Source organism: Passer domesticus, chromosome 7 (genome assembly GCF_036417665.1).
Source record: "Passer domesticus isolate bPasDom1 chromosome 7, bPasDom1.hap1, whole genome shotgun sequence".
Classification (NCBI taxonomy): Eukaryota; Metazoa; Chordata; class Aves; order Passeriformes; family Passeridae; genus Passer; species Passer domesticus.
The window spans coordinates 44,407,655-44,420,810 of record NC_087480.1 but is presented as its reverse complement, the minus strand read 5'-3'; the positions used below and the strand labels follow the sequence as shown (position 1 = coordinate 44,420,810).

The 13,156-nt window shown below is 38.6% G+C and overlaps 1 protein-coding gene across 1 annotated transcript in view; it reads right to left on the bottom strand.

Annotated features, from left to right (window-relative positions):
* Window positions 1-13,156, bottom strand: part of LOC135305512 (uncharacterized) — a 48,622-nt gene that overhangs the window by 17,911 nt on the left and 17,555 nt on the right. Inside the window, exons 9-10 of the mRNA XM_064429274.1 lie at window positions 2,219-2,368; window positions 410-506 (exon numbers count right to left, since the gene is read on the bottom strand). Coding sequence (XP_064285344.1) covers window positions 436-506; window positions 2,219-2,368 — 221 coding nt within the window. The 3' untranslated portion in view covers window positions 410-435. The remainder of the gene's footprint in view (window positions 1-409; window positions 507-2,218; window positions 2,369-13,156) is intronic.

Sequence of the window (13,156 nt, the reverse complement as noted above, 5' to 3'; positions counted from 1 at the left end):
TCTGGCCCTGGCTTTGCATAGTGCTGTGTCTGGGATTGGGGCAATTCCAGCTGTGCCAGAGAAGGTGTGAGAGTGTCCCCAAAAGCAGATGGATGAGCCACCTCCTGTGTGGGCAGCACCAACTTCTGCCCACCAAAGAGGCCAACAAGCATGCAACATCAAGCATCCTTTCTCCAGGCACACTGTGGTGTTTTGCAGTTACAACCCCTCTGTGTATGGCCAATATCCTTACAAACATCCTGCTCCTTCTGTGCGCCATGGTGGCTTTACACCAGCAGCAGCAGGGGGAAGAAATAATCCCAGAGTTAAAATGCACCATCTCAGCCTCCTGCTTTACTGCCCCCCAGAAAATATCACACACATTCAGGCCAGGGGGCTATTTTAATGACACCAGACAGACTCCACTTACCCTGCTGAGGGTATCCTCTGATGGCACTACAGTGAGGAATAACTTCTCCCTACACTGTCAACAGGACAAATGTAGATTTCTTCAAAATAATAGAGATCTGAAAATAAAAGGATATTGATTTAGGCCATGTTGTCAATCACAGGACAGAATAGTCCAATGGGTATAGCATAAATGGAGTTTTGTTACAAAATGTGCTTTTGTTTCTGAAGACCAGCAGATATATGTGGTTTTAATGTTGGTTGGATGGACTATAAACTTCCAAGCATTTCCTCTGAGACAAAGTATTTTGCTGGAGACAAGCAAGACCAAGAGTATTTCCACTGGACCAAAAAAAATTATTCAACTAACAACTTCATTAGCACCTTAGAAGGGCAGCAGCAGGAAAATCTGAGCAATGTGCTGTGTAGCTGAACTTGGCAAGCATCTGGTAACTCTCACCTTGTGCAGATCCCTCAGCCACTGCTGGCACTCATGTATTGCCCAGGTTCCTGATACCTGGCTGTCTTGCGATGCTCCTGACACAAAAGCCTCCACCATTTGGACCTTGATGTGCTCCCCCTCATTCCCAGCAGGAAGGATGCTGCCAGCCTTGGGCATGCTGCTCCATGCTGAGAGTAACCCCAGATCCTACAGCCAGCAGGCATTTGCTGTTAAAATGCACAGGGAGGCAGCCCAGGGCCTCACTGCACAGGCCTGCACAGACAGACCCATGGCATGGGACACTACACAGCCTTTATATTAAACAGAGCTTCAAAGATGCAAAAATATTAACAGACACCAAAAAATAGAAGCATAAAGGTCTTTTAATAGCCCTATGCTGCTCTTGCCATGAGCTCAAGCGCTTAGAGAGGAAGTGACCTTTACAAAATTATTGTTTATGATCTCTCCGTGTGTGCCAGTATAGGCACAAAGAGTATTCCAATTTATTTAAAAGGTTACATATCAAAACTGAATATGCAGTACAACTGTGTTATCACACTGTATAGCTTTTACACAGGAAATCCAATCCTTGAGTATGACTTCTAGGCACTGGGGCCAGATTCTCTCTCACTATTCAAACTAGAGATGAATATGCAATATAACAAAATAATGTATTCATCCTATATTTCTTCTATTTGATTATCTAAAAATCACTCAGAAATTTCCCCAAATAATTCCTGGCTTTAAATTACTCACAAATTTCTTCCAATAAACAGCATTTTAACTTGCAAAATATTTGAACATGGAATTCAAGGTACTCAATATCCTGACAAGCCAAGGCTGGTCATGCTGAAAAATTTGGTTGTCTCAGTTTCAGAACCTGATTCAATTTCTTTTGAGTTGTATGGTATCTCCTATGGTACCTCATGCATCATATACAATCTTCCCCTCCCCTGCTGCTTGATAGAGGCACTGGCTGTGCCTGATGAGGGAGACTGACCCTGCCCTCAAGCTGTCTCCAGTACCTAGGTGGGAAACCACTCCCCTGCTCCAAGGGAATACTTGTGTGTGTATATTTCCTTGCTCTACCAGGAAGAAAGTGCCTTGAATCAGCCATAGGGAATATGCCATTCAGCTGCCAAGGTGAAATCAGGACACATTTAGTCCAGCAAAATAAGTGGTTACACTCCTGTGCACAGCAATGGATGAACTCACAAAATAAAACTAAACTGAAATTTAAAAGTGCATTCCTAGATTGCCATTATCGACCAGGACCTCTCCTCCCCTGCAAGATTAGTAGCACAGGGGCTGCTAAGGCCAGCTGCAAGCCTCACTCAGGCAGTTCCCCCCGAGCAGCCCCTTCCCCTTGCTCGAGGTGGCTGAGCTCACCTTCCTGGGCTGGCCGTGGGGTCCCGTGGTCACCTCTGCAGGCTGCCAGCAGCTTCTCCTCTGAGCCTCCCCACACATCACAGCTCCAGCCAGAACTGGCCCTACTGCATCCATGGAGGGGTCCAGCATCCTTCCTGCTTCTCCTTGTTTCTAGGAACACAAAAATACCTGTGCCAAGCAGGTCCTCTCATCTCACTTGCTGGTGTTGGTTTCTCCTCCTGATATGGAAGACTTGCCAAACTGTCATTTCTCTGGTGTCCCTTAGTAAGAATATTGTTTTCAGCTTCAGTTCTTCCTGCAAGTCAGCAGGCTCTAGATAATGTTTGAATTGGATGCACCATGAGAAAAGTTCTATACAAGCATCTTATTAGATCTAGGACTTCTTTTGTGAAGTGAGCTTCTAATTGAAACCACACATCCCATGTTGGAGCTCCAATGACAGTCATACCACTTTTTCTAAGCTACCCCAAACTATCAGCCATTGCAATCATGATTCTTACCTTCAATGGTTAAAAATCCAAACCACTGCCTTAAAGTTATTCTGCTTGGACATAGTCACTGAACTTGGCCGTGATCATGACCTGACAACACACATGAGGAGAAATTGGCCTCTAAGATTCACTTCATGCTGAAGTACAATGTTTCATATATTTTTTAAAAAATTCTCTAATGGAAATTTTCACAGTTTCTGATTTTCTTGTATATTCTCATTTTTTTCTGCTTCTTGATGAATCCCATAATTCACTAGGTAAAGGTTTTCCAAAGTGTTCCATCCAGCCAAAACCTTTCTGGAGGCCTTCAAATATGCAGTCCCACAGAACAGATCACAAATATCAGGCAGCATGATGTAAAATCCAAATCTCACAATTAAATATATCACTGAAAAAATATTTTCTGCAAGTATATGAAATATCTAATTGAAAATTTGCTTTTGCAAATATTCATGAAAGGTAATTTCAAGTGCATGTATGCTCGTAGAAAGCAAATTCACAAAGTCATAGACATGATCAATTTGGAGTTAATTTTTGAATTTAAATGAATATTCATAGACATTTTCAACTATTCGTTTAACTTCAATACAGACTCATCAGCACTCATTTGCACCTAGTTTTTATTAGTGCAAATCAGGATTAAAAACACTGAAATCAAAAGTTGAGCATGTCTGAAAAATCCTTAAAAATTACAATTAAAACTGCCTTTCTTATCTTCAAAATGGAATAAATCTATCTTTCTTTTTCTAGCTTCCCTTTCTATCAAAATTTGAGAATGATTTGTTAACTTTTGAAGTTATTGTTCAGCTGTCAGCTAAAGCTATTTATATGCTTTGATACTAAACATTCCTTTACATAATGGTGTCTCTTCTTCCCAATTCCTTAAAAATTACTCATCTGCAATACTTTTTTTCCACATTTCCTAGGATTCAGTTTAAATGAAGTTTATAAAACTCTCATAAAATTTTCTGTTTCAGGCTGGTTTCAAATGCTACCAAGTTGAATATTAAAAATTCTTCACTTACAAAAAAAATTGACAATATCAAGAAAAAGGAGGCAGTAAACCTAAGCAATGGGAGGTCAATGAATTATTGAACAATTTTCCTAAAGAGCAGCAACAGTCATACTTGGGTTACTTACATGCTTTGTTTTCTCATATGACTGAAGAACTAGTGTGATATGATAACACAGTAAAATTGCATTGTTGGAAAAGCTTTAGTCACAAAACTTTTTTTTCCACATCTTATGATTTATTCTTTCTCAGTTTGATGAAAACTCAGCAGTTCCTTATTTTATATGTCTTCAATTTTATCTGGAAATGCTGGGATGACCCTGAAGCTGTTTATAAAGATGGGACTATATTAAAGGTCATATTTTCTAAGATATTCTAGGTGAGTTAGAAGTGTAAAGGTCTATTCTCCTATAGGATTCAAAATGTCCTAGTCACTTCTAGAAAGGGCATAAATCTGTGACTACTTGGCTCTTTTGACCGTCTCCCCACCATGACTTGATCAGAGCAATGCACAATGACACACACGGAGTTGCATCACAAAAGCTAACAAATTACATTAGAGCTAATCGAGTTTGTGCTCTATGATATCAAACATAAGCCTCTTCAGAAAATCCAACAATGAATCTGATGCCCATCATTCTTGAAGTCTAACCAATCCTTTCTTCCTCCTTTCTCCTGGAAAGATGAAGAACAGATGTAGAACATCTCTTAAGAATGTCATGGCACTTTCTGGATGTCACACATGCAATATTTGCAGTTATTGTTTGCATTTATATGGAGCTAATTACTCACTACAAAATAATTTTCTGGGAAGTATGACAAATCTAAAAAAATAAAAACAGGGTTACCCTCCCCTTTTATTTTTGAACCATTTTCCTTAGATTATCCTAACATCTAAAATCAATATTTTTCCCTCTACTTATTTTCTTCAAAATCCAGCTTCTGGGCATGTTTTATACAAGGCAAAGTGAAAGGCTTAGCTTTGAAGTCACAGAAAATTCACTGGCCAAGTGTATCAACAATTCATGGAAATACATGTGAAGGCATAGAGCAGAGAACTGGTACAGATCAGAGAAACTACTCAAGCTGCTGTATCAGTTCAGCTTCATTTATTAAAAGGAACTGACAAGATACTCTGTATTGGAGTCTCGGATATATTACTTACAGAACAACAGGTCAAACTTTATGAGAAATTTCTGTTGCTGCCTTTTGTGGATGCAAAGGTCTTACTGCAGGAGGATCATCTAACTCCCCTGAGATGAGACATTCTCGTTCCATCCTCTTCACCTTTATTTCTTAGAGGATATTCACACTTATGCAATAATCAGTAATTATCTACAGTTCTGAAAATACAAACGAAATACGACATTTCTTTAAATCCTTTCCTATTATTAGAATACTGAGACAGTCAATGCTAATTGATTAGCTAAGACATGTCTTAGTGAAGGAAACTGGTTTAACACAGGTTTTAATTTCAATTGCAGAATTCTGCAGTACTCTTCCCAATTCAGCAGAAAGAATTTTCATCCTTGTCTTCTTTGCTTTCTTATTTGCTCCACAGTCATTTATTCAACTCTGTGGTTGTGAAGATTGCAGAAGCTGTTAGTCTACAAGAAGAAACTGTTATAGGCACACCAAATAGATGATATGCAAATATACCGTTGTGATTCATATGTTTCTTTAGTCTAATTTATATTTTAATGAATTTGGTCATTGGGAATTGAAGTACTTTAGCTTCAGAAATAGAGCTTGTTGAAAAACTTTCACTGAAATACATAAATTTCAAGCATGTTTTCAGCCAGCTCAAATCATTGTTGAGATCCTTTATTTAGTGAACTAACACTTCAATAAATAAGACAGAGATACAACTTTTGTATAATAATCCATAATTTGATATATGAGAGATAGGGATAGCAGAGAAAGCCATTCCCACTGGGACAAGCTATATCTGAGGTACAACACAGTTATAAACCACAATCTGAAAATTACTCTAAAATCACTGTGCCACTGTTTTGTTGCAGGAATAGCTTCTTTCAGGAGATAATTCAAATTTGAAAGATGCCATCAAGATTGAATAGACAAGTTCTAGTCATAACTGGGAAACCCAGGGGTGGTTCACGCGTGAGACTGAGGCAGGAATAGGCTGATGGGAGCGCTCACGAGGTGGAAGTGGTCAGTGTTGCAGCCTGGTGTCACTAGAGCTGATCTGAGGAAGATCGCCCATACCAAAACTCCCACAGATCTGAAAGAACTGGAAAACCAGCAAAGTTCTTACGTTAGCATGCAACACAGAATTTTGGTGGGAACATCTAGAACTCAGGTTAGCAAAGAGAATTCAGGCACTAATGAAACTGCTTTGGGAAGGGGTGTAAGCCTTACCCACACCGGGTGTCACAATGACTAGCCAGTGCCTTCTGAATTCATATTGAAGCTTTAAGGCGTGCATTTTCCCTGCAAAAAAGCACTGGATTTGAATTTTACCTAGGTTGGATACAGTCCAACATCTGAAAAATCTAGACTTCCATTGTCAACACTCAGCTACAGGAAATCTGAGCTTTTAAAGAAGCCCCTGTGCAACAGACATTTTGGAGCTCTGGCTCATTAGCTGTGGATTACTGAGCTCACTGCTGCTGGAAAGCCTGTGCTGTCATGGTCAAGCCAGAGTCGTCCGTGGCACTGTTGGCTCTTTAAATAGATGACTTCAGTTTGGATAGAAAGACCATGCAGATCTAAGATCAAAATCAGAAGGATAGGGAAAGACAGAATGAGATTAAGAGAGATATCACTAGAAAACCTCACATGCTGAAAACAATGGCAGTAAAATCACAATGACAGAACAATCATTTATGTCATACCAGTTTGAGAGAACATCGATTTAAAAGGTGTAATCAGATCCATTTATTGCAAGGACTAAAAAAATATGGAAACTGTGAAAGTGAATACAAATACATCCCTTGCTACATTTTAAACCAGTAGCATAGCTTTACCCAATTAGAATGAAATCCATCTTATAAGAAATATCTAATTAGATATGGTAAACTTATTTTATTTTAAAAGAAAGACATTGATGACTCCTAATTATACACATACATGTTCTCTAAGTAAATTACTCATTGTTTGAGGCATTACGCCCAACATGTCCTTATACAACAGTGGCATCTAGTGGCCAGCGGCCGGGCTCTGCTCCAGCTGGGAGAGGGAGACGGTCAAACGCAGGGGTAATGATAAACACCGCCGGGTTTTTTGTTTCTGTAATAGATCGCATTATCTCAGATAACGAAATACGTCATGGATTATTATGCTCATGTTAATTACGGGCCTTTCAGCATCCTAGCAGAAGGCACGAACCGATTGATACTTGGACACTGGGAGAGGAGAGGGAAAGCCCATCCACTGCCAGCCCAATGGAAACTAGGGCTGTGCCAGGCGCTTTCTGCCGTGCTAGCAACATGGACACATGTAGCCTCTTTCTGTACCTCCAGATTTGCTCCCTGTAGTCCATTTGGTCGGGTTTATCGTTCAGGTCGGGAGGATTTTGGCCGCCAGCGGGGGTCGAGCCGGGAGCTGATGCGGCGGCCGCAGAGCCCCGGAGCCCCGAGCGGCTCCGCTCCGCGCCCCGCACCTCGGCCGCGGGCAGGAGCGGATTCTGCGAGCCCCGTGCCCCTGTCAGCCACACCGCTGAGAATACAGCAGCATGCGCTGCCTCTGACTGCAGCACTGGAGATAAAACACCCCGTGGAATAAATAATTACATTTTACAGACCTGCATCCTGGAAGTATTTGTAATTAATGAGAAACAGGAAAAAATGATGTGATGACAACATGCCCTAGAAGCAATGCATCACCATGACCCTGACTAACTTGCCATCAGCTGAGCACTGCATTTCCCAGTAAATCTCATTTTATGAAAAATAAGAACTTTATATTCTAGAACTAGCCGTATGTTCTGGATAACAACATTGTGAGTATACACTCTTGCTATAGATGACAACCACAGGCTTCAGTGAAAGCCATGTTTTAAAAAGCATATGCCTCTGAGATCCAATACTGATCTTATAGGTCAGACATGCCAACCCAAATAATATTTCTCAGCTCCTCATTGTAACAGGCTACTCCTATTCCCAGAAAAGCCTTGGGGCTTGATACCAGAAGTCCTGAAAACTCAGGCATCGTCGAATTGCCAGATTGGCAAGGTGTGACTTTGGTTACCTGTGATAACCAAATAAAATCCAGATTCCACCTCAACTCACAGGAATGCAGTACTATTTCTGAGAGTCTATAAACTCAAACATATTCCTGGCAGATTTGAGCCCTTATTTCTTCACAAATAAATATCATCATTCAGATCATGAATTAAATTTGGAAGGTCTTTTCTGTGTATGTTCTCAAAAAAAAAAAAATACATCACAATACATTAAACATGGGTTTTGAGCATCATTCACTTATTACAACTAGTATTGTCTTATATTTAATTGCTCATAATCAATGGCATTATGAAAAGACAGAATATCTCATAGAAATCAGCTGTTCTGTGCAGTTTTTTTGGAGGTAAAAGACAAGTCAAGGATTTCATGCACCAAACCTGATCTCTAACTAGTCTGGGATTTTCCCAATTCCCTGCTGCTGGGTCCCACTTACCCGGCTTTTTCTCTCAATCCAGCCATCCTGCGAAGGGCTGCACTAAATCAGCATTCTTCGACTGGATTGTTCCAGTGATCAATAGAGAAAGGACAATGATTTATTTATAAAGCAGCAATGCAGCACTGCAAGAATTAGTTCTCTTCTGGCAACGTTTCCCATTTTACACATTTCCTACATAAAAGAATGCACAATAAACTTCAGCATGAATTGCAGTGCAAACCACATTTTAACTGTGCTCCTTCATTTGGTTCTTTTTAGGAAGTATTGTGTGATTTTGTTGTTCAGCTGTTGAGGTTTTTTTTGGGGGGTGGCGTAGGAGTGTGTATTTATTTATTTATTGATTTATTTAAAGCTTGTTGTGTATTGATTTAGCAAGGAACAGGTAATAGCCATATCAATTTTCTCACAGTGAGATGTATTGGTAGAAAAACAATTTTATAACTAAACAGAAATGACTGATCTATTGGCTAGTATGAGCTATTCTATTATACATAGATTATACAGCTGATATATATAAATAACTTAAGTGAGGTCTGTATTTTAGATATGCTTCAACTAACAGAGGCAGTATTGCTAAAAGAAAAAGGGTCACATCAGCAGTATAACATACACTAGAAGCTGATATTTTGCATAGGAAATGGGATATATGTCTCTGAGTTCCTTATTAGGTTGATTATTACGTTTGGGAGAAATAACATTGAGTATTATTATGGCAGCTTGAGAAATAACAATATATCTGAATCTGCAAAAAATAGAGCTTGTAACAATCTGGGCACACACTCAGCATTTCAGAAAAAGTAAATGTGATAGAAAGTATGTTTTACATTTTCAAGAAGAGATTCCTCCCCCCCCTTTTTGGGTTGTATGTTTCTTCATAATCATCATTTTGCAATCTAATGTCAGAATGAAGCACAAAAGAGAATTTTTTCCCAACAATTGGAATTGCCATGGCAACACCCCAGATCTCAGATAAAGTTTGGTCCTGTACTGATAGTCACATTAGCATTTGTTTTTGTGCTAAGTGCAATACTGCATGTGAAAAGCACCTCAGTCTCTCTAGTTATGTATAAGATGATGTAATTTGATTATTTCAGAAATGTGAAATATAAAATTTTGACAGCTCCATAGAAAGCTTCACCTTTAAAATAATGTTTTTGAAATGACATAAATCATCAGATAAAAATTAGGTATGGCTACCAATATTAAATGCAGTTGTTTGCATCTCTAGTCTCACTTATGCTGAATCTGAGTAACTGTCCACTGTCCCCTTTCCAGCAGATCTTAAGTTTCCTAAACCTACTGATCTTCAGTCTTTGAATTCACATACATATATAAAGAAACAGATGAATTTAAGCAACACCTGCTAAAGAATCAAAGGAGACTATTTTTACCAGACATATTTATAATTGCTTTACACTACTGCAAAAAATCAGTTGATGATAAAGACAGACATTTCTTTTCTGACACATAAAAATCCCATCCAAACTACAGGGCAACTAAAAACCTTGAAATTGCAAATATTCTATGCTGGCAAATCCACATATTTATAAAATATATACATGTCAAAACATTTAGGATGTATTCAGAAGGCTTTTATTCTGTATCATTAATCTGCTGGTTTGTAGAACAACCTACCAGAAACAAAATACAGAGGGACAACTATGACCATTTGAGCTGAAACCTGATTCCTCCCCAAGCAGAAAATAAAACCAGGACGTACGGGTAGCATACAGCTCAGATTTCAATCACTGTTTTTTTCAAATACTGTAGAGCCAAATGCCGTGTTTCAAAAAAACACGATGGAAATAGCTAGGAGATAACCATAATTGTTCCCAAATAAACTGTCTAACAAATAGACACAGTGCCAAATCACTTACTATGAATTTTAACAGTTTGATGACTAAATAAATAGTAGAGAATACAAGATGAGACCGAAATTCTGTTGCAAAACTAAGCTTTGGGGGTAAATCACTGGGCAAATGTTATGAACATTTTTTTAAAAAAGCAATTCAAGTATGCTTGAACACTCAAGCAGGTACCACAAACTCTGTAATAAATACAGTAAAGAATGTACTACACAACATTTCCAGATGGAGTGAGTAACTCAAATGCAAGATCTGTGTCTCCTTTCTCTTTAAGAGACAGATAGGTAAACAGCATTGGCTAGGAAAGGATCTTTCAGAAGCCTGACATTAAACAAAGCAGTCATGGCTGTCATTGGAAAGATCCTAAATTCTAACATTTAATGAGTATACAGGGTCTGCCTGAAATACATGCTGGTCTTTGAAGTGTTACTATTCTCCTGTTCATATTACAGACACAACTTCATGGAACCAGGATGACAAGCTTAACTCCTCAAATTAAAAACCTGACAAGATGCAAACTCTATTTAAGGGCAGAATAAGCTAATGACCAAAGCATGAAGCTATGAAAATAATAAAGCCTAGGACCAGATACTGCTGGCTGTTGTGGGGCTCAGTTTCTAAGCACCCAGAAGAACTTTTAAATCCCTCTTTACTTGCCCCAAGAAGTGTACATTATTCTTTACTGGCTATCTCAATACCTTCACACAACAGCATCCTACCCTGACACACGGGTCCTCAGAGCTAGGTTAAGAGTCCTGCACCACTTTTGAAACCAACAGCCTCCACTATTGCAAAATCCTTGGCAAATAAATTCTGCATGTCCTGGATGAGGTCCTGAGAAGCCAGGAACACATGCTGCACCAAAGTCAACTTAAATATGATTCCTTTTTAATATTTACTGTGGGATGCTAGGGAAGAGAATGGAACATTATGCTGCAATTCCTCAACATAGTTTAACCTTTTTCTTTATCCTATTAATTTCTATCCGACAGAACAGGCTGTGAACTTTACAGTCATTGTTTGGATTTACCCCTGCTTTAATGCACAAATTCTAAATTAAGAGACCTTTGTTATGGAAAAGACAAAGCACTCTGTTAATGCACATCATATTGCACTCTCCCAAGCAAAATGTTTACTTTGTGCAGGTAAAAACTGGGACCTTTTTGAAGACATAGGCATACTCTGAATCAGCTTTTCCATATTTGACATTGTTAGGCATTCTCTGTGATGTGAGGCAAAAAATAAGTTGAGCTATGAAAACTCAGTATTTTAGAGATCATAAGCTGAAACAGAAAGCTGGGAGGGAGATGGGAAGACAGACAGTGGTAAGACTACACCACTAAGCATCTGGTTTTTTCACACATTTCCTTGCTGCCCTACAATTCTTCTAGTAGCTCCTCTTTGAAGGGAATAACACATAGGTAGCTGTGTCACTGGCAGCCCTACCAGCAAGCATGCAGTTGTGATTTGCTTATGCAGTGCTGTGTTTTAGCAGCCATTTGAAAGCATGACTGCTTGAAATATCCCATTGCACATTACGATGACTCTTGCACCAGTAACTAAAGATGTAGTCCCCAGGAAGTGCCATTTGTGTCAGTGGAGCACAGCTGCTCTGCAGGAAAAAGCCTGGGGCACCTGCAGCAGCCATAGGGAAGCAAAGGGAACCAGCAGCTTTGCTCTGATTTGAAACAGGATTCACCTCCTCTAAAGTATTTATTTGCAAACACTTTGCCCAACATTTTTAGAGGAGTCACCATTTTTTTCTATTCTTAATTACTTATTTCTTCAGGTGTTTAGATTATTTTGCTAATCTTTCTCCATGCAAATGTATCTATTCCTTTTTAAAAAGTCTATCAGTTCTTTTTTTAGCATCCAGTATGTTTATACGTGGAAATTACACATTGAAAAACGTATGTCCCTTTTCAACTTGTTCTTGAGCTCTAATGGAGAAAAACCAGAAAGCTTTGAAATGTCTCTTTCTATGAAAAAAGTTAGTTTTCTTTTTTTTTTTTTCCATTTTAGAAAAACATTACAGAATTACAGTAGTTTCTGAAAACGTTTCAAAGAGGTTTACAATAGCCACTCTATATAGTTATAATTATTTTGGTAGAGATGCACAAAAAGGACAAAAAATTCAAGACAATTCTAAACTCCTCACCTCTTCCTAAAAATCAGGACTAGGTTTCTGATGACTCCTTATTTAGCAGGTTGGGCTAGGAATCTGCCTCTCATGCTGTCAAAGCTGTGTGTTGTGATATAGAACAGGTCACTCAATCTGTATCTGCTGCTCTCTTTCTCCCTTCCTTAGCTGTCTAATTTATACAGTGAAATATCAGGACAGACTACAACACTGCTGCCGACACAGCACATAGAAAAATGAGGCATGATCTTTTAAATATAGTATTCATTATAACACTGGCACTGGAAACACTTTACTCTTTTACAATGCAAATAAGCACATCTTAGTTATGGAGGTTACATATACAGATGTCACAAAAGCACATTTAAAGATAGGCAAATATATGAAAAAACCACAGAAGAATCTGAATGAAGATTAAATTTCATGGGGTAGAACTCAGATCATGAAAGACACTTTCTGCACTGTGCATAATGGAGGGTACAGTGTATTCATTTATATTCCTCAAATGTGCACATTTTGAGTGTGTACATTTTGAATAATTAGAAAAGAAATTTGGGTTAGAGTTTACATAAATAACAAAAACTATCAGGATACCTTTTTCGTGTGATTTTTGTTTTCTTTTTATCTCCTTTATATTTTTTTTAATTTCCTTTATGCGATCTCAAGATATTAAAGTCCAAATCACCTAGCTATATCACTGGAAAAATAAGTCATATGTCATGCTCAATTTTAGAGTCATTAGCTCTCTGTAGACACTGTTTTATGCAGTGGAGTTAAAAAACCTAAAGA